General features: G+C 33.0%; 1 protein-coding gene across 1 annotated transcript; it reads left to right on the forward strand.

Moving 5' to 3' along the window:
- The first annotated feature begins 266 nt into the window (after positions 1 to 266).
- LOC144845425 (E3 ubiquitin-protein ligase HECTD3-like) lies at positions 267 to 22,088 on the forward strand. Its single transcript, XM_078702749.1, has 18 exons — positions 267 to 637; positions 3,026 to 3,198; positions 3,709 to 3,937; positions 5,064 to 5,179; positions 6,539 to 6,655; positions 7,076 to 7,158; positions 8,811 to 8,913; positions 9,212 to 9,274; positions 10,433 to 10,591; positions 10,829 to 10,934; positions 11,538 to 11,655; positions 11,968 to 12,194; positions 16,539 to 16,835; positions 17,180 to 17,309; positions 17,527 to 17,601; positions 18,761 to 18,839; positions 18,969 to 19,040; positions 19,613 to 22,088. Exons 1-18 carry the CDS (start codon positions 341 to 343, stop codon positions 19,695 to 19,697), a joined length of 2,529 nt encoding a protein of 842 aa, XP_078558875.1. The 5' UTR covers positions 267 to 340; the 3' UTR covers positions 19,698 to 22,088.
- The last annotated feature ends 573 nt before the right edge of the window (positions 22,089 to 22,661 follow it).

The following is a 22,661-nucleotide window of genomic DNA, read 5'->3' on the forward strand; positions in this document are numbered from 1 at the left end:
GTGCTCTAGCTGCCTGTCGCATTTGCAACCTCTGCCGCCAATATATATTTTTCATACAGTCATTTATTAAATGATATATCGATTCTATTAATATAGTTCATACAAAAAAATAAATTATAAGTATATATTGTAAATATAAATAATTATAAATATAACAACTAATATTTAATAGATTTATAATGTGTGTATTTTAATTAATTATTTACGCAATCTTCGCTCGACTTCATAAGTTTCAAGAACGCTCTCTGTTGGCGGCGCGAGTGTGCGCTGTGGCGTAACGACGAAACGGGGGAGTACGTACTCGGTGTTATGTGACGAAGAAAACTTCTCATTCAACAAGATGAGTTCTGCTGTTTTTGGGTCATCAAGACGCCAGTTGGCAAGAATAAAATGTCTTAAAAAGTGTGTTAAATGTTTCAAAGATAGTGAACCATTACCAGAAGCACTTTGTTATGTGCCAGGATGCTTGGAATTTAAATACCCGACCGCTAGTGATTCGAATGGTCGAGTTCCTGTACACAGTAAAACGGACAGGAAATCAAAATGTGGAGAAATACTTTTTTCTAGAGAAACCACTATTTTTGCCAGTGGTGAAGAGTCTTGCAATTCAGAAGGATTGTGGATAAGACTGACGAATGTACGAATTTACCTACTGTTCTGTGCATAAGCCTAGGCCTAGCCTAATATAGTTCTTAGGCCTAGCCTATACTATATAGCTAGGATCAGCCTAAACTATAATGGGCTAGGCCTAGCCTAGGCCTAGCTAGAGGTCTAACTTAACTAAGGAAAAAAAACTAGGCTAGGCCTAGTACTAGTGGGGGAAACAGACCATCGGGACCACGGACGAACGGGCCCAGACGATCGGGCCCATATTTTAAGACGATCGGGCCCACATTTTAAGACGATCGGGCCCATATTTTAAGACGATCGGGCCCATATTTTAAGACGATCGGGCCCATATTTTAAGACGATCAGGCCGAAAACAGGAGACGATCGGGCCTAACAAGGTTTTAGGACGATCGGGACCAGAGACAATCGGGCCCACCCCAGACGATCGGGCCCAACAAGGTTTTAGGACGATCAGGACCAGAGACAATCGGGCCCACCCCAGACGATCGGGCCCAACAAATAAGACGATCGGGCATGTTTTATTTTGGTCGCAATTAAACCAACTTTTGGAATTTATTATGGCGCGCGCCACTCTAGATATGCAATTTTTATCATATCGGTCATGTTTTTTTAATTGATTGGGTTTTATTGCATTTATTGCTATTTTGTATTTGGCCCACTATTACTAAATACATTTTCGTGATCATTATAATTCATGATCTTTTTTATATTAGGTATGCCTACTGTAGATTATTTATTTTACCGTCTGGATATTTTTAGACGATAAGTATTTATTATGCTAAATAATTATATATTTCATTTACTTTATTATTACAGGTGAGGAGGAGAAGGTGTGCTTTTCAAAATTAGCTTATTGTAAAAATTTGATTGTTTATAATTATACTAATTAAATGTTAACATTGTTTAAATGTAATCATTAATATAAATGTAAATGGTTGGATAATTTTATGTGGTGGTAGTAGGAGATGAGACGAGTAACCTTCCTGTGCGCCTGTTGTTCTTCAGCACGTGATTTTGTTGACCATGCCACAATCCGGGGATTCCCCTTAAAATAAAACGTAGCGTGTTACGGACTAAACATCAAAGCGGTAACAGTTAATGCCTACCAAAACTGGAAGGAAACAGTTTGAATTTATGATACTTTTTAAATTATGTTCTCTGTCATAATAATTGCATTAAAATAAAAAGCAAATAAAAAAAAGTCTGTGTCTTATTATGCATAATGGTAATGCCGTTTGTAATTAAAATCTGGTTAATTTAATTAATTTATTTAATGTACACTTTTGTGGGTAAATCCCACCTTTTATATCCATAGTGTCAATTTATTCCTCAATCAACATATTAGTTTATAATAGGCCTACCTTAAAACACGTACTCTAGTATATCCACTTGTATTGTAGGCATAGAAAGAACGTCTCATTGGTAATAAATACTCTAATTATAAACTATTTTAACTATTAATTTCTGATATTTTTTTCAGAAATAACATTTTTACAATGATTTTCAAAGAGCACACATTCACAAACAATCACCTGTAAAATAAATTGAAAACAAACATTATATACATTATTAGGCCTAAATAAACATTCATCCCTTTTAACAAATATTGACCAGAACCAATTACAACCGCAAAAGCGTATCAGCGACGCTCCATACCGAATACCGATACCCGATTTTATCGGAACCAAAATAAAACGGGATCGATTTTACCATATTGAACACAAGACTATCGGGCCCTTCGCTAAGACGATAGGGCCCAGGGAATGAGACGATCGGGACCCAAATGGTTCCTAACACATGAGACGATCGGGTCAATGCATGAAATGATCGGGCCCAATGCTGAAGATGATCGGGACCACGTTTTCTGGGCCCGATCGTCCGTGTTCCCGATCGTCTGATAACCCTAGTAGGTTATAGGCCATGCCCATCAGCCTAGAGGCTGGTCTTGGCCTAGGGCCTATGTTATTATCTGCTAGTCTCTATCTAGGCTATCTATCTAAGTTATGCACAATATTAACAATTTGGATTTCCCTGCGCAATTTCAAAATACTCAAATTGCGCATGAAATTTAAGTATTTGATAAACCAATACAAAGCTTGATTGAATTGTTACTTATTTTATAAATATCCTACGTTGATAAATAATGCAAGCAATAATAAAATTATTTATTTTGATGATGAACTAACATTGCAGAGGTAGTGCCTACTACGTTTATTTTGTGTTTAACAAATTGTGCAATGAAATTTGAAACTGTGCAGCGCAATTTGGAATTTCTCATGATTTGAAAATGTGCAAAGAAAATTCTTTTAAATACCCTTGCGCAATTTCAAATTAATATAAAGAAATGAATCATTAAGAATAAAGTTTATAATAGTATCTACTTTCTTTACTTTAGAAATCATTTAAGGATCATGTAAAATGTAAAGAGAATATACAAGAAGGTTGGATTCTGTTGTATGATGTGAAGGCTGGGCTTGACACTGCAAACGTTCTTTTACCTGTGGTACCTGAAACACCTACAGCTGCTGAGCAAAGAGTTAAAGGAAAACAGTTGTTACCACTCTCCAGGTTATATTTACTTCAAAACATCTGATAAATCTTGTATTTTCTCTGAAAATTTAATACATTCTACAGGACCTGCCTTACATTACAAACATTTTCTTTTATTGGACTTTTGGCTTGCGAGCTATAGAGCTTCATTGACTTGTTACAAGCCCCAGACACTTGTTGTTGAACAAATAAATAAAAATTATATATGTATTAGTTACTATATTTGATTCACAATACTTTGTTTATAATGTTTAGGAGACAGTAGAACCCTATTAAAGGGACATTTTTTAGACCAAAGCAAAGTGTCCCTTTATTTAATTCGATTGTAACATATGAAGGGTTCTTATTAAGATACACAGTTTAAAAATAGACAGTTTTTCCAGGTATTTATTACAATATTTATATGTATTTCATGACCTCTATTCAATTTTAAATCGCATCATCCCGATCTAATGATAACTAATAATGCTACTACTGTACACATAAAACATGCAGTTGTTAACAAAACATATTCTCTATTTTAAATAGTTGGGAGCAAGTGTTGGAGTATAGGTACAGTTTAAAGGTTGGCTCTCCGGCTGTAGTTATTGAACCTGATGAAGAAGCAGTGAAAAGATTGCAGAAACCGCCACAGAATTGGACAATTGAGAATGATGAAGAACTAGCAAAATACCTAGCTGAGCACATGGAGAGTAATAATGAAGAACTTGGAAGTGTAAAGCAATTTGTTGAGTCTGTTGATGTTTCATCAAAATGTGTAAGTTTCTTAATCTCTGTTTCCACTATCAAACTAGTTTGAAAAAAAAATATGATGTGTCCAAATATGCTAGTGATATGTCACCATGTCCATATTTGGGCACATCACATTTCTTTTGTCACATAAAATTTGATAGTATAGACATTCATAAAGAAATTGTAAAATTGGTTGGTACCGTCATTGATTCCTTTTTACAAATCTTAGGCCTACTATTTTTTCGCGAGTTGAGGTAAAGTACTATGTACATAAAAGGCCCTTGTGTGTATGAATGAAATCTGTGTCCATGGTCGGACGTACATCCTTAACCATCTTTAACTAAAGTAGGGTAAACCTTCCAGTTTAGCACAGTGGATTAACTGATAGATATTCAAGGGCCCTCTTTGATCAAATTAAAATACATATATACATAATTGATAACAATAATTACGAATTAAAAGACGTTTACTATATAATTTCAATATAAAATTTAATGACAAAAAGAGTCTTATCTAAATGTAACAATAAGTTTGATTGCCTAATTAAGGAGATGTTGTGGATCAAAGAGATAAAACCTACACTCAATAAACAATCGGATTCCATCAAAGCTAAATTGTTTATCTAACTCAGTAGGAGGAGCTAATTACTTAATTAGCCCTCAATTAGCATTTCCTGTCACCAACTTTGGTGCTTAGTGCACATAATTATTATTGTTTTGTATTCACTTGATCTTGAAAATGGTTCTATGATGGTACCGAAACGTCGATCTCTCTTTTTGTCATTAAATTTTATATTGAAAAGATAACAATAATGTTTAATTTAATATAGTGCAAAATGAAACAATCAACAGAAAATGTTATAAAAGAGCAAAAGATGATTATGTTTAATGATTTCTGAAAATTAACATTTTGCTCAGTCATTATTTATAGAAGCAACTTTATTTTTTGTGCAAATTAAAAGGTGGGATTGTTTGAATGTGCTGAGTGATATTTGATGTAAGACTTTGATTGGCCCATGCATTATTGAGTTGATACTACTTCTGAGAGAGTTCCATTACAGGCCTGGAGAATATTTTCAGGGTATGCCAAGACTCATCATAAAAATGTTCATTTACTGATTGCTTAGTTTAAAATGTGCAAATTGTTTGTAGGATGATGAAGATGCCTCTTGTTTAACTGATGGTGATACATCAACATATTGGGAGAGCGACGGATCACAAGGTCAACACTGGATGAGGTTGCACATGAAAAAGGGAACGATTATCAAGTAAGTTTATATGTAGCAAGTTCAGTGGTATTGTAACAAATACCTTATTTCTTAATAACTTAAGTTACAATGCTGTGTTTTTATTATCTACATGCAAAAATCTTTATAGTGCTTTACTTTAACAAAGTTTGTTTGTTTATGTATTGTCCTGTTATTGTCATGTTTTTATTGTTATAGTTTTTTTTATATATAATGTCAACTCTCCCAATACCAGACTCTCTGAAAACCAGAAATACTCCCAAAATCAGACATTTCTTGAGGTCCAAAAATCATTTCTACCATTAGAAACATATTCCAAATACCAGACTTTCCAGAAAACATATTAGGCCAGCCCAAAGGTGTCCGGTATTAGGAGAGTTGACTGTATATAGATATGTATAAGGGCAGCCACATTAACATGGCTTTTGGTCTTTCCCACTGTTTTTATTTAATCACATTTAATTTGGAAATAAAAAAGTTGTAAATAGTGGTTTATATGCTTGCTATCAATATCTTGGGTTTAAATCCTTGTTATGTGACAGTACCAATTTTTTCAAAAGGCCAAATCTAGTTACAGTTCTATATTTATTATTTACCTCCGCCAATATGTAATCGATCGTGTTTTTCTGTTTGTTTGTTAGCAGGATTACTCAAAAAGTAATTACAAGATCTTTACCAAAATGAAAATACAGATAGATATGTGGTCAAGGACCACTCCTCATTAAATTTTTCCCAATTCTGGACCACTTTTTAGTATAATTTTCAGACCTGCTAGTGTTAAAAGATAGGACATATTTTTCAAAAGCCGGCGAGCAGTCTTAAAGTAACAAGTAAACTAAAATTGCATTTTCTCGAGAACTAATCTAAAAAACTTCATTTTTGTACAAGAGACAAGAGTTATAATTTGTGATTTGTAATTTTAAGACATATTTTGAATTAATTTACAGATTTTTTAATACGAGTAGTTTTAAAAAACCTATTTCTTTTAAATTCACCCATTTGTTTTTGGCGTTGCTGTTACATAATCATTACACCAAATTCGCATACACATGCTTGTAGTGAATCACACACAGCATTAAGACACACACAATACATTATATATATTTTCCCGGAAAAATCTTATGTAGGAGAATTTTACAGTAGGCGGAGGTATGCACTCTCGGAGTGGCTTTCTTGTTCTATATTATATTCTATTTGTATATTATTGTATTACTATTATAGTACAGTACCACCTACAATCCCCTTGTTGTTTTTCCATGAAAGAAAATTGTTTCATTTGTTTGTTGAGACATGGTTGATTAGGTAATCAGCAACATTCATTTTGTAAGTAAACAAATGTTATTCTGATTCTTTTCCGACTGGTGTGTTTTTGTTTTGTAGGCGTCTTTATATTTCAGTTGACGGTCAGGATGACAATTACATGCCGAGTCATGTAATAGTAATGGCAGGACAAGATGGTTCAAACCTGAAAAAGATTAATGATTGTAACTTAGATGTGTAAGTATATATTTAAAAAATATGGAATAAATGAGTTCCGTTGACATTTAAAATAAAATGAAAAGTAACAGAATTCAGGTTAACACAAGATGTAAAAATTAAACACAAGTCTAATTTCGTTTGGATCAAAATAATTAATTTATAAGTAACAGGCTACTTGAGAAAGCAAAAACTTAGTACTGTTTACTATTAAATTGTTTGTACTTATTTTTAAATAAAAGAATGTTATTTATAAATTAATTAATTAATTATAAAACTGTAGACATAATAAGTATTCTATTCTGTCATTTCTTGTTTCTATTAAGTTGAGAGAAAATTAGTTTTGACAACCAATTTTGTGTGCAAGTGTTTTTATATGTCAATTATTATATTTATTTTGTATTTATAATCAATCAATTTCTATATTTATTTTATCCTCAGCAACTACACTGGTGACTATTGTATTCTAGAGGACATGACACAGCATTACCGGGTCATTGAGATCAGGATCAAGGAGTGTAAAGGTTACGTTATTTCCCAGATTGTTTTTTATTAGTTCCTATGCATGCAATGCAGAGGAACTCTTCTAATCACTTTAGTGTGTGTGTGTGTATGTGGTCAAACTTTTCAAAGTTTTCCGACATTTTGTTTTTGCTTCGCGGTGGCAACGAAGCGATGCTATCGCAATTTTATAGCAGTTATTGATTTTAAAAAAACCTAAATATAGTCTAATCGTATGTCTAATCATATGTGTTATGGGTTTGTGACATGGAAGTGAGCCCTCTAGAGAGAAAGAGAGGAGATGATTAAAGATGGAAGACAAATACAACATGTTTTGTTATATTATCATTGTTGGTTTCAGCCTAATGAGCGAGCCCGTAACAAATGGCTATAAATCAAAAGCATATATGTATACTACAGCGTCGAAGAACGACGTAAATTAGTTTCCATTAACGTAAATATCGCTTGTTCTTGTCTATCACGCTAGGCCTAGCCCCTTTCGCTTCCATATACTCCGATATAGTCTTCGCTGCATTGCAGAATGACTATTGTGGGCAAACTTGGCTTGTTGATTAACTGCGATCATATTACACCTTTCTACAAGACAATGGAATGCCAACACAGCGCAATAGTGAATCAGAGAGATTTTGGGGTTGTAGTGCTAGGGATAATGATGCAATAAAGCAAATCTGTTGACACTCTGACTAAAACATTGCCGAAAATGATCATTTTTTAGCCACGCGAATGATGTAAACAAATTACGAATGGCCGAATAACAAGTTTTCGAAATAATAATTGTATAGAAAATTACGTTGTTTTAGTAATTTATTTTTATATATCAACATTGGCAATATCAATGTTATTAAACCATAGTTCTTTTGCACGATAGTCATAGGCGTTGGGCCGATAGTCCTTTGCTCGTGTGCTCGTGTCTAAAATGGGCCTAATCATCTTGAACCCGATAGTCCGTGGACCTGATCATTTACCATTATTGCCATGGTAAGCTTCCTGAATGTCAGAATTTATGTCTGCAATTTCGTGGTGTAGACGGTTATTATAGACTAGTCACTAGGCTAGGCCAGTGATATCGTGGAGAATTCAAGTCAAAGAAATATGCTTATTGCATAGGATGTCTGTTTCCGTCAGGGGTCTGGTTGATAAACAATTATCAAGGGGAGGGAAGTAAAAATGGAAAAGAGGATGATTCCAACAATTTTTATTACCATATTTATTAAAATAAACTCCCCACTGTAAATAAACACCCCTTCTCGCAAATAAACACGCCTCCCCTCCCCCATAGAACATCATAAGATACACATAAACGCCTCCCTCGAATAAACACCATACTTAAAAACCCTCCCAAATAGTAAACGTCCCATGCGTTTATTCCAATAAATATGATATTATTTATTAATTCAAGTTTATTTATATCACTCTTGCACTGAATTGCTACAATATTAAAAACGATATAAAAATGTATTCACATCACAGTAAAATATACATATCTCAAGTAAAATAACTTGAACAATAACGTATCTATATTAGAGAAGGAGCATTTATAAATAATTAAAATAGATTATATGATATAAAATCCTTGAAACAAATGCTGCAGTTTATCATTTTATGAAAAACAAGCATTAAAAGCAATTTTTTTTTTGTAATTTATTTCTGGTAGATGGTGGAATTGATACACGTATACATGGTATCAAAATCAAATCAACAAAGGAAAAAGATATTGGTTTTAATAAGGATTTATTTAAGAATTCAGAACTAGTCCGGTAAGTAACTTTAATTTTTTGTCATTTACAAGCTTTATGAAGGATATTGAAAATCTATATATTTGCGCTCAGTTTCTGAGCCCATAATTTATTTTATATTTTTATTACCATTAATACAGATACAGTATTGCCATATCACACAGAAACAAGGCCATATACATGGCTGCAGTCGCGTGCTCAAGTTAGTGTTTACCGACCGACCAACTGACCGACATAGTGAGCTGTAGAGTCGCGTTGCACGGGACTAAAAATGTTTATTGTTGAAAATTTAATTTGTTGCTTTTTGTGTACTCATCAGGTATCCTAGATTAGAATCAGTTGATAAGGATGTCTTGTACAGAAGAGCAATTGTTATGCAAAGGTATGCTCTCATATTTTGTTCAATTTTCTCTTTAAATTATACTGCTTTTGTTGTTTATACCATTCAAAATGATTCCAAATATGTAGGCATTTCAAGGCTAGTAGCTTTTTATAATCTTTTACCCTTTTACGAAATATTCATGTATTCAACATTTTCACTTTCATGTAGTCATTTCATAATAATTATTTAATCTATATAAAACAGAAAAAAAATTCCCCAGACACTACTAGCACCTGATGATTGAAGAAATATTATTAACTGTATGATGTTATTTATTGTTGATATATAGTTTGCGGTACACCACGTATAGGGTTCTGAAAAGAACTGTTGAGCTACTTGACATTTCGATCAATATTCTTTGGTCGTTCTCAGGAGTTATTATTATTGTTTATATATATTTCTTAAACAATTTTTATTGTGGCCTGAATTAGGTCTACTACGCAAATTATATCGATACACTTAGTATAATAATAATATAATAATAATATTAATTATAGTAATATCAAAATTATATACTGTATGTACATTAAAGATGTATTGTCCCCCTAAAAAAATATTTTTTTAAATTTTTTTGTTGAATATGTTATTTTAATGTCACATAATAGTTATTCACTCTCACAAAAAATTGGGTCTGAAAAAAATTTATTTACCTGAGAAAAATGTAATTTAAAGCAAAAAATTGTCAAATTGTCTGGAAGACAATGAGTTTTTGGGTAATTTAACTGTTTATTTTGTCTTTTTATAGGTGAAATAATTTTTTTCCCCCGTTTTTTTCTTATAGAAGTGAACAACTTCATTAAAACTGCAAAATGGCCTATTCAAAGTCCGATTTTAAAAATCTTTATTTTTCATGATTTTGGGGGACAATACATCTTTAAATCTAGGATTTAATTTTGTTCATTATGTGAATATGTCTCTATTAATGTTTTGAACTTGCACATTTATAGTATTAGGTAGTTTTCAGTTTGCAATGACTGACGACCAAACTATGTCATGTTAATCAATTGTGCACATGTGGAGATATTGGGACGTGTGTCTTCCTCACCTTGATTTCTAGTTTGACGACCAACGACACATCGATTGACCTGAACTAGTTAGGTCATCGCAAATCGAAAGATGCCTAGTCAAAGTATAAATTAATTTATCTTTTTTTCCTAGGTTTATAAAATTATTTGACAGTGTTATACAATACATTGTTCCAAGCTGGCCGTATTCTGTAGGTTCATTTGGTCAATTGAATGCAGTTCGACAAATTTTAATTTTATCCAAAAAACGGAGCTCTCTAATACAACGGTTGTTGAAGCAGTCTGAAACCAGGTAAATTGTTTTCATTGTTATTGTTCCTAATATAATTTATTGTTTCATTAACTTCATTATTAATCACTACCTAGTAATTGTGCTTTATAAATTTTATTGTTTTTATAATTTTTAATATAAAAATTGGCAGACGAAAACATCCTTCAAATGATTTAAACCCTAGACCTTTCAAAGTGTCTGCCAAAGATCAATCTTAAATTTCAATAAATAAAATAATTTGTTTTGCTTTTTTTTTAGTAAGCCTTCATCAATGCCAAAATTGTACATAAACAGAAGAGCCGCTGCTGAACACAAGTCTGACCCAAGCAAAGATCCAGAGTGCAAGACCACAGTCTTTTCACAAGTATGTTTATAATATTACATTATTATTTATCATACAAGTAGCATATTTATGTAAACCAAAGAATATATATCAGAAATATGCGCAGTCTCTTAATTAGTGGCGTAACGCAAAGGCCTAAGGCCCCTGTTTGGAGGTGGCCCTCCAATGCAGGCGGCCTCAGGCATTTATAGCCTTTTTCGACATAATTTGAATGCCTGTTTTTCCTCTGAGCCCTGTTCAGGGGCTTTTGTAAGCTCTGGGTTTAGCCTGTGAGCGCTATAGCCGTTCCGCCACTGCTGATGATATATACTGTTGTGCCTTGATTTTTCAAGTGAGCATATTATACACATATTTTAGATATTTGGGATTCATGTGTGCAAGAGACTGTTGCGTACCACAAAATTAGCCGTTATTCAATAAAATTGGATTATTTTGTACAAAATAAGTGCTGTTAGGTCATCTGCATATCAATTGACCAATTGATTATTTCACAGTAGACAAATAATAGAAAGAAAAAAAGTGACAAAACTATTTCTTTTTCTATCTATTATATCAATTTTTTAAAATGGTTAAATAAAGGCAGGGATATTTTCTTGATGTTTTATATATTTGGTTTTTCTGTAGATTTTTGAGGGTTTAAAATCAGGAACATATGCAAACAGCCAACTGGACTTCCGATGGCCACAGCGTTATGACCAGTGGTGGGAGTGCAAATTCTTGTCTGAAGGCATTATTGACCAAGGTAATAAAAACTTCATGAAATAGAACAATGCAAAATTTGGAATACAGTAGAACCTTTCGGGACACCCCTATTATATTACACATAACACTGTATGTGTATGTTTTTACTATGTGCCATACCATTTCATTCATTCATCTTTTTATTTTTGAATACCATAAACATTCATAAATTCCGAAAATATAATCATAGCAAATAAACTAACGTCGTCTAAACGAGAACATCGTACGGGAAAAAAAATAGTACGTTGTTTGAATATATTTTGTCTTTGAATTTTAACACTACAAATTTAAATAAATACTAATTTTGTTACAGGTGGTGGTTTTCGTGATAGTCTATCTGACTTGTCTGAAGAACTTTGTCCAACAGCTAATGATCAGCCAGACCCTCTGCCATTTTTTGTGCGATCGCCCAATCAAAAGCATGAAGATTTAAACACAAATCGTGATGTGTTTGTGCCTAATCCTGGCTGTACAGACTTTATGAAGTATGAATGGATTGGCATGTTAATGGCAGGTTGTCTACGAAGTAAAGAGAATTTGGTAAGATGTACTGTAGTGTGGTAAATGCATGTTGTTGTTAAAACGTAGTAGTAGAAATTTGCTTGCGTTCTGTTCCAATTCCAGAGGCCTGCATGGAAGGCTTGGTTTTTTCATAACATTAGTTTTTCTTAGTAGTTCTATTACCTTGAATATACCTTGAACCGTAGGACTTTGAGAACTTAGCTCATTTGTCCCTCCATTGTCATCAATGAGAACTCCTCAGTAACATATGGGCGAAACTTGAGATGGTGGTAAGACCATAACTTTGCAATGCCGGTTTTGAACTTGTTAATCATTGGTTCCGTCACAATATGGTTTGGTAGCGAGTTCCAATCATTTATAACTCTAACTGCATATGCTCTTTTTCTAATGTTTTTATTATATTTGGATTTCGATACCTTAAAAACATTCCCCCTGGTTTGCTGGTATTTAGATCTTTGAAATAATTTTCCCGCCTCGATATTATCAAATTTATGAAAGATTTTAAAAGTTTGAATTAAATCCATCCTTTTCTTTCTAAAGGCTAAGGTAGGCAAATCCAATAACTTCAATCTCTCTGCATATGGCTTACTCCTCAATTCAGACACTAACCTTGTGGATCTCTGTTGGACTTTTTCTAAACGATTGTAATCTTTCTGATACAGAGGTGTCCATGAACTTCCACCATATTCCAATATAGGTCTGATCATAGATTTGTACAGATACATATAACTCCTACTATCAAGATACTTGAAAGATCTAGTCACCATACCGAGTATCCTGTTTGCAGATTTAACAACCTTGGAAGTATGGGCAGAGAAGTCTAGTTTATGATCAATCAGTATTCCTAAATCTGTTTCTTGAGAAACGCTATCAATACCAACTTTGTTGTCACCAAGGCCAATAAAGTATTCATACATCAGATTCTTTGACCCAAAATGAATGACTTTACACTTGGTCAAATTAAACGGTAGCTGCCAATCATGAGACCATTTGCACATTGCATCTATATCAGTCTGCATTAAATTTCTATCTGAATCGGAATGAATTATTCTGAACAGCTTTGTATCGTCTGCAAAGAGCTTAATGACAGATTGGGAAATAGCGTCTGGTAGATCATTTATAAAAATGACAAACAATAATGGCCCCAGGACACTGCCCTGAGGCACTCCGCTAATAACATCTCGCCACATCGACTTCTTCCCATTTACCACAACTCTTTGTTTTCGATCACTCAAAAAAGACTCGATCCACCTTAACAAGTTGCTAGAAATACCATAAGACCTGAGTTTAGATAACAATCTACCATGAGGCACTTTATCAAAGGCCTTCTGAAAGTCAAAATAAATACTGTACAATCAAAAGAAAAACCTTTGTCCAACCATACCGACCACAAATCAATGACCTCAATTAACTGAGTTGTACACGACTTGCCAGAGCAAAAACCATATTGTTGATCTGAGATTAAATGATGTGATTCTAGATGTTTGTATATTTTATCTTTAACAAGTTTTTCCATTGACTTACACATTACAGAAGTTAAGCTAACTGGTCTATAATTGAGAGGTTCAGACTTATCACCTTTTTTATACAAAGGGACAACATCGGCTCTTTTCCATGAATCTGGAACTACTCCTTCAAACATCAATTTATTAAAAAGTAAAGTAACTACTCCACCAATTGTTTCTGCAGTTTCTTTCAATACACGAGAATTAATCATGTCTGGACCAGGAGATTTATTTACATCTAAGCTCTTGAAATATTCAATAACTTCATCTACTTCAAACATAACTGAATCGATCAAAGCATCCGTCTTTACTTCATCAAAATTGGGAGGTTGGGTTGAATCTTCCTCAGTAAAAACCTGAACAAAGGCAGTATTAAAAACTTCTGCTTTCATTGAATTAGAAGACACAATAACTCCATTTTTATCTTTCAAGTCAGGAATACCTTGTTTAGATTTGGAATTGCTTTTTATGTACGTCCAAAATGCTTTAGTATTAATTTTGACTTCCGCAGCTAATTTTCTTTCAAAAGATGCTTTTGCTTTTCGAACTTCCGCAGTAGTCCTATTTCTTGCTTTTACAAACTCATTCCAAGACAACTCATCTCTTTTGTTTTGGTAAATGTTCCACGCTTTATGTTTCCATTTAATCGCTTCTTCCACATCTCTATTCATCCATTGTTTTCTTTTTCCACTACCTTTTCTATTAAGAGGAATAAATTTTGAAATTCCATCCTGAAGGGAACATTCGATCAATGTAGCCAAATCATTAGCAGATAAATCTAAAGCAGCTTGCTCAAGGTTCAGATCTTCTAAATACTTTCTCATGCCGTTATAATCTCCTTTGTAATAATTTCTCATCAATGGTACTTCAGTGGATTCTATAGAACAATCAATATTGAAAGTCAAAACAACATGGTCACTAAGACCAAGAGGCGGTTTATAACATAAATCCTTAATTAAGAAATCATCTCTAGAAAAAATTAAGTCAAGAACACTTGGTTCTTCACCTGCCCGAACTCTTGTAGGTAGTGTACAATGCTGTACCCAAAACAAATCTTCAATGCACTCAAAAAAATTTCTTGAAAGTCTTTCACCAGGAATTTCTAACGATGTCCAATCTATCGATTTATAATTGAAATCTCCAACTACTAAAATATGATCTGAATTGAAATTTTCTACCTTTCTTAACAATTCTTCCAGCAACTCATTATTGGCCGGTGTACTGTTTGGACTTCTATAAATACATCCGATCAAAATTGTTTCATCTGTTGAAAGTTTCAAATTTAACCAAATGGATTCAGTATACTCTGCCTTCAAACAAACTTCCGACACTGATATATTATGCTTAACATAAATTCCAATACCCCGAACTGAGTTTTCTGGATGAAAAAATTGATACCCATTAAGACACAAACAATTGAAGTCAATTTCGAATAAATAATTCTTAGGGAAAACTTCGGTTAAAAAAATAAAATCAGGTTGTTCGTTAGCTATTCTTGCAACCAACTCATCCTTCTTATTGAACAAAGAGTCACAATTTGTGTAAAAACAAGAAAAAGATGAAGAATTCTTTGAACTAAAGTCTTTTTCTGATTGACTAATTTGTTCTGTGTTAAATACGCTGAGGTTTTTTTCTTATATGGCCACGTCGAATTTCTAGATCCTTCTCGCCCGCCTCAATCCTAGCATTTAAAGTATGCCGCAACTTTTTATATTCAGACCGCTCTGCTTGGGTTCTATCATGAGATACACTTATATTACAATCTTTATTATTACGGACACCATGCATAAATCTAAACTTGTTCTCCTCATCAAAAAATACAATTTTTAACAGCCTATCTCTATCATCCTCTCGTTTGCCAAGCCTATGACAAAATTTTACTGACAATTCTCCATCAATTAACTTCTTTAGCGAGTTAATATCCTGCAATTGCCTCTCTTTACCATCAGCAGAGTCACCTTCCTTAAGTTTAAAGACAATAACATTATTTCTCCGACTAAGTCTTTCAGTCATGTCATCAAATTTCCTTTCGACCATCTCTTCGAAATTTGTATCAGTTTGGTGTTCAGCATGTGTTACTGAAAAATGTTGTATCGCATCACTATTTTTCTTAACATCTATTTTAATGCTATTAATTTCCGCTTTCATTAGTTTCTGATTACTACTAACGTCGTTCAGAATTCCCATAAGATTTCCTGCTAGTGTAGTGCAAGTACGGCAATACCAAAAAATAGAAGGATCACCTTTTGTTAACCAATCATACTTCGTCTTATTCACACCTTGACACTGCGAGTGAAACCAATATTTACACAAGCCACAAATAATTCCCCTATCTGATTTCAGGACTGGTGAATCACAGGAACCACACTTACATTGACTAGACAATTCATCAATGTCACTTCCATGTTGGGTATCAATTGACTTTGACTTAGTAGGCCTAGCTTTGGACCCTGGAGCAGCCATTATTCCCTTCCTTGAAAATATCAAAACACAAGTTCTAGGCCTAAAAAAATAGTCCACAAAAATAACTTCAATCCTGCGTCCCAAATATTCAAATCCAGACCAAACTTCAATTATAACTATTAATAAACAAGTTCCCAGTTAAATTTCTACAAAATAATTAGTAAAAACCGGATTTTGTCAAATTCCATTTGATTTCTGTAGAGTTTCAAAAAAACATGTCTGACCACCATGTCGCCCTCTCTTATATTATTATTATTATAAGACATGGCATAGGCATAGTTTTAGTTGGCAGGGTGGCAGGATTCCTTTTTACTTTGGTATAGCTAGAAGCATTGCATTCTCTCCTATCTTCTCTCTTATCTCTGAATATACTGTATTTTTTTTTCATTTTCAGGTGCTTGCTTTGCCATCATTTGTATGGAAACAATTAGCGGGAGAGTGTATAACCTGGTCTCGTGACTTTGCTACAGTCGACTCGGCGGCTGTCAAACTTCTGGAATTACTAGAAAGCATAGATGAACAGACTTTCAACGAGACCTTCGCAGACGAGCTAACTTTTTCAACGATGTTAAGCAACCAAATTGTGGCGCTACTGAAGGAAGAGGGAGATAAAACCAATGTGCAATACAACGAACGCATGGAATTTTGTCGTTTAGTACAAGAAAAGAGAATGAACGAGTCAAAACAACAAGTGAGAATGAAGATAATAACATCTTGTTTAGTGCATAATTTTGGCAGTACCACTGCTTCCTTGAGGTTGAATCTAGTGATCAGGTTTTTGGTTAAAATCACTGAGCATTCAGTACAAGTACATCCAAGTTGGGCAGACCATCTGACTCATCTTGTTTAGATTTCGTTTCTTCCTACAATTTAGTTTGCTTATTCTACAAAATATTTGTGGTACTTGTTTTGTAACATTTCATAAATATGCATGACATTTCCAAAATAAGCACTAGAACATTCTTGAAATCTAGGATTCAAAGAAATCTTTTTACGTATCATACTAAAAAAAAGCAAAATTATGTTTTTTGCCAGATTGTAGCTATTAAACGTGGTATACTGCAAGTGGTACCTCGAGCTGTCCTAGACTTGATGACCTGGCAACAGCTTGAAACATCAATTTGTGGTAACCCAGAAATCTCGCTTGAAGCCTTGAAAAAGACCAGTGAGTTAAAATATTTTCTTTAATAGAATAAATTTTTAAACTGTGGTTCTATTGATTTATCATTAAACTTTTGTTTCTGGATAGTAGATGAAAGGTAAACGTCAAATGGACCTAATAAAGTCCTGAGAACGGACCTGTGTATACTATGCCTATACACACAATTATTAACTCTTGTTTTGGAATGTCTTGTAAAGAACTATAAATATTTTTCCTTTAGCCTTTTATGAAGACATTGAACAAAATGATACAAGAGTGAAATATTTATGGGAAGCCATGGCTAACTTTACAAATGGTAAGCTTAGGAGGACTCAGATTTACCAAATGTTTAATCTTAATACTACTACTAATACCATTTTCACACCTGCAAAAAGTAACAACTTGTGACAAGTTGTAACCAGGTTTACATAGTGTGAATACAATTTTGTGGAAAATCAGAGTTCCCCTGTGAAATCTCGGCAGGAAAAACACACTGATGAGAGGCCTTTTGTTTGGAGATAATACTTGCATGCGCATGTATTGCCATGGCATTAAACTAACCAATCATAGTAATCAAATGCTTTCTCATGGTTTGCGTATGCGTGTATGAAAACATGTAATAAATCGGGAGATGAAATCGGGTTATAACTTGTTACAAGTGGTAACAATTTATGCAGATGTGAATAGGGTACTAGTTTAACTATAAAGCCACTCCGAGAGTGCATACCTCAGCCTACTGTAAAATTCTCCTACATAAGATTTCTCCGGAAAACATCTTAATGCTGTGTGTGATTTAGGCTAATTTCAATTCGAGTTTGGTGTAAAGGTTATGTAACCAGCCTTTCAACTAACAATAGTTTCAGTTGACTAACAATAGAACAGGAATGGCAAAAACAAACGAGTAAATTTGAAAAGAAATAGGTTTTTTAAAACTACTCGTATCAAAAAACCTTTGAAATTACAAATCACAAATTATAACTCTTGCTTCTTGTACAAAAATGAAGTTTTTTGGACAAGTAGTTCTCGAGACAATGCAATTTTAGTTTACTTGTTACTCTAAAACTGCTCGCCGGCTTTTGAAAATCCTGTCCTATCTTTTAACACTAGCAGGTCTGAAAATGATATTAAAAAGTGTCCCGGATTGCCTCCAAAATTTAATGGAATGGTTCTTGACCACATATCTATCTGTATTTTCATTTTGGTAAAGATCTTGGAATTACTTTTTGAGTAATCCTGCTATACAAACAAACAGACAAACACACGCGATCGACTACATATACCTCCTTGGCGGAGATAATAAGTACAGTGTTGATTGTAAATTGTCTTTTAGAAGATGTGTCCTTGTACAATTTCTTTATTGATTCTATGAGATGAGAATGAATTGATTAAATACTAATACAATGATAATATTTAATTGGTTACTAATAGCATTCTTATTAATAATCAATATGTATTTTTTATGTATAACTATCTAGAGGATAGAAGTCGATTTCTAAGATTTGTAACTGGTAGGAGACGGTTACCCGCTCCTCTTTATATTGCTGCAGATAGAGGGTGAGTTAGATTTCACAATTTGGTGTAAAAAAAAAAATTTAATTTGTAGACTGCTGTGGACAATGCATATCAGGTACTGTGATTTACAATAGAATAATACCATGTATGCTATTCAATGTTTATATGTAGGTCTGAGAAAACGGATTCCTTGCCAGAATCGTCTACCTGCTCAAACACACTATTTCTTCCATGTTATTCAAGGTGAGTGTGTGACCAGCATCTGCTTAGTATAAGTTATATTTTAGGAACAATCATTGGCTGAGGCAGTGACAGTGGCTTAGGCTGCTTTTGTGCTTTGCTGACAGCTAGTGACTATGATTTTATATTTTCTCCTTGCATCATGCTTGTTTAATTTGATGATTTGTATAATATTTTGTAAAATGTATCTTTTGCCTGAATAAATAATAATAATAATTGGTAATTAGTGTAGAAATATGATATGAAAACCAAAGTTGAAATTCTTGTGTAAACAGGCATTTCAATTTATCATGCTGTTGGAAACCCATTGGGCACAAAGTTTTTGAAAACAAAGCATTATAGTACGAGACATCAAAATTAAAGAGAAACCAAAATTTAAAAATTGGGAATGATATTTTGTTCGATGTAATATATTCCATTGAACAAAATATCATTCCCTCGGGGATGTCAAATCTTATATTTAACCTCTAAGCAGGCAATATCTGTATAATAATAATTTAATATCCTTTAATATACTTGTTACTTTAAAGTACAGGAATACAATTCTTTATAAGTTATAAAACTTCTATTTTCAGTGCCAAAGTAGCTGAAGAGAAGTTACGCTATGCAGCTTATAACTGCGTTGCCATAGATACAGACATGGGAACATGGGATGAATAGAGGACATCCTTTAAGGCAGTGACTAGTTAGAACTTAGGCTAGATTGAACATCGTAAAGAGGAAAACTAATTATATTAATACTGTACTGTATTCCAGCATCCTGATTGATGATATTCTACATACACTGTTTTATTATCTGAAAACTCATTTAGAAGTGTTTCTTTTAGAACTTACTATTAACTAATTACTACTTACCTCCATCAACATAACGGTGCATGTTGGTCTTTCAAAGGAGCTGGGAACCTGTTGCTAGGGAAGCCAAGTACCATCAATCGTATAGCTAAATATTATTTGATTAAAAAATAGTGTACAATAGTTAAATTCATGTGCCAAAGATTACATTGAAGGTTGTAATGGCCCAATCAATGTACAAACTTATTAAATAAGCTTTACACAGGTTAATAATAGTTAGAGGTAACTTTTAGCAATTCTGCATACACATGTATCAGGTGTCTGATTGTGCTTACTTGAAATAACCATTGTGCATTGCCATGTTAAAAAAAACTCATTAAAACTATCTGATTGGCGTAAACCTTTTTCATGAAATTAATAGGCGTTCTGAACTGCCTGTTTAATAGGTATTCTGAACTGCCTGTTTAATAGGTATTCCGAACTGCCTGTTTAATAGGCATTCTGAACTGCCTGTTTAATAGGCATTCTGAACTGCCTGTTTAATAGGCATTCCGAACTGCCTGTTTAATAGGCATTCCGAACTGCCTGTTTAATAGGCATTCCGAACTGCCTGTTTAATAGGCATTCTGAACTGCCTGTTTAATAGGCATTCTGAACTGCCTGTTTAATAGGCATTCTGAACTGCCTGTGTAATAGGCATTCTGAACTGCCTGTTTAATAGGCATTCTGAACTGCCTGTTTAATAGGCATTCTGAATTGCCTGTTCAATAGGCATTCTGAACTGCCTGTTCAATAGGCATTCTGAACTGAGTGTCCAATAGACATTCTGAATTGCCTGTTAAATAGACATTTTTGTAACTTAAAAGCCATTAAAGCTTAAAAAACCTGAAATAACATTGACTTACAAACATAATAAAAAATGTCATAAATCATAAAATTTGTAATAAATTATTTAATAAATCATTATATATTCAAATTATATGTTATATTATTACATTCACAATTTTGGTAAAGATTTTGATAACTGTATGGTCAGTTTGAGATTCGAGTGTATGAAAGATTTGAAGATTCTTACTAAATAAGTAAATCCTATTTGTAATGATGTTTACTATAGTAAACATGCTTTGCAATTTGCCTACATATATCCAAACAAAACAAACACTTTTCTGATATAATGGTAGAATATTAGCATATATCAATTATCAAAGTATTTCGTGTCTTTTTCCAGCCTTCAAACTTTCTGTAGTCAATTTCTTTTTGCAATTGAATTTGCTGCAAGAGATTTTTTTGGGTATATTTAATATTTTACATTGGTTTTGTATTTCATCAAATTTGCAATATGTATTTTAGAAACTAAATACTGTATTTTGTACTTTAGTTACATTAATATGCAAGTATTATATTAATTTTACATTATTATTAGGAGAAAAACTCAGAATAGTAAGTAGTTATAGTCAAAAGTAATGATAATATTCAATGTCATTATTAACAAAAACAAGTTTTAAATATTAAAAATTTGGAGAAAAAATATAAAGTACATATTAAATTATTGAATATAAAGTTTAACGATAATTATTATAAGGCCCACAATTCTTTTAAAACAGATGTTATAATTATGTTTAATATTGATATATAAACCTTAACAAGAAAAGCCATAACTTAATCTTGATGGGCATTCAACATTGCCTTGAGGCATTTCTTACAGCTCCATAGGATTTGCATCTAAACATCTCCTTGGGCTCAATATTAAATTAAAAAATGCATTTTGGTATTAACAACTCATTTATTTCTTATTTATTTTTATACGTTATCACTAACATTAATTAAACTTTATCTATAGAATTGGCATAACAAAATAGATCATATATAATCTATCTATATTCCATGTGAAGGTTTACAAAAACCCTCAAAATACTGGACACTCCTAATATCTATTGGTGGAAAAGGTTTTAAGAACATATTTTAAAGGATATAAAGGAATTTGGGATCTTAAAAAAAAGTCTGGTTTTGGAGGAGTGAACTTGGTGTATGACTCTCAGTTTTGAGTTTTATATGTTTGTAGTAAAGAAACTAGTTGCATTTACCAAATACAATAATCCTAATAATAATAATAATGTTTGATTAATATTACTTTAGATACCAAACATATGATTGTATTTCATAATTCTTTTATACTTCAAATCATTTCAGCACAATTCTGTTTATTCAAGAAATGTAAAATATGTTAATTTTATTCTTTGTACAATAATGAACATATTAAAGAAATAATTTGAAAATATTGAATTAACAAATGAGTTTTCTTGTCAACTTTGACACTCAAAACACAATTCATTGATGCATACATTAATGTTGACATTTAACTTCTATATTATCATCGCAAAAATTTTAAAGCAAACATGGTTAGGGAGATTGGACAAAGGCAATGTAACAGGATGCTGAGCTCTGGAGATCAAAGATCTGTGGCTGTGACACGATCAGTTCCACGTCTCTTAACAGACACTGCACACCACGGAAAATATGTACATAGTACAATACTGTTGGTATTTGTCACAGCCAGATATAAGATCAAAGGACTGTTGAGTTCCTATCTTGGCAAGAGGTCAGTATCATGTTGTTAGATTGCCTTTATTGGACCTGGCTCTGAAACCTTTACACTCATCATTTGATGGGACAGACCCTACTCAAAACTAGCTCACTTGCACGGATTTTGTTTGTACAGTGCCATGAGCAATGATATGATGATATACATGAAAAGATTGATTGACTATGTATTGTTTAGTAACTATAGTATTTGTCTGTTTTGTTGATGGTTATATCAATCAGGTATATTGC

Source organism: Antedon bifida, chromosome 6 (genome assembly GCF_963402885.1).
Source record: "Antedon bifida chromosome 6, ecAntBifi1.1, whole genome shotgun sequence".
NCBI classification, from domain to species: Eukaryota; Metazoa; Echinodermata; class Crinoidea; order Comatulida; family Antedonidae; genus Antedon; species Antedon bifida.

Coding starts and splice junctions, on each gene's coding strand:
- LOC144845425 (XM_078702749.1), top strand. CDS start 341: ATGAGTTCTGCTGTTTTTGGGTCATCAAGACGCCAGTTGGCAAGAATA. Junction 9,275..10,432: donor AGAGCAATTGTTATGCAAAG/GTATGCTCTCAT, acceptor TTTTTTTCCTAG/GTTTATAAAATTATTTGACA. Junction 10,935..11,537: donor AGACCACAGTCTTTTCACAA/GTATGTTTATAA, acceptor GTTTTTCTGTAG/ATTTTTGAGGGTTTAAAATC.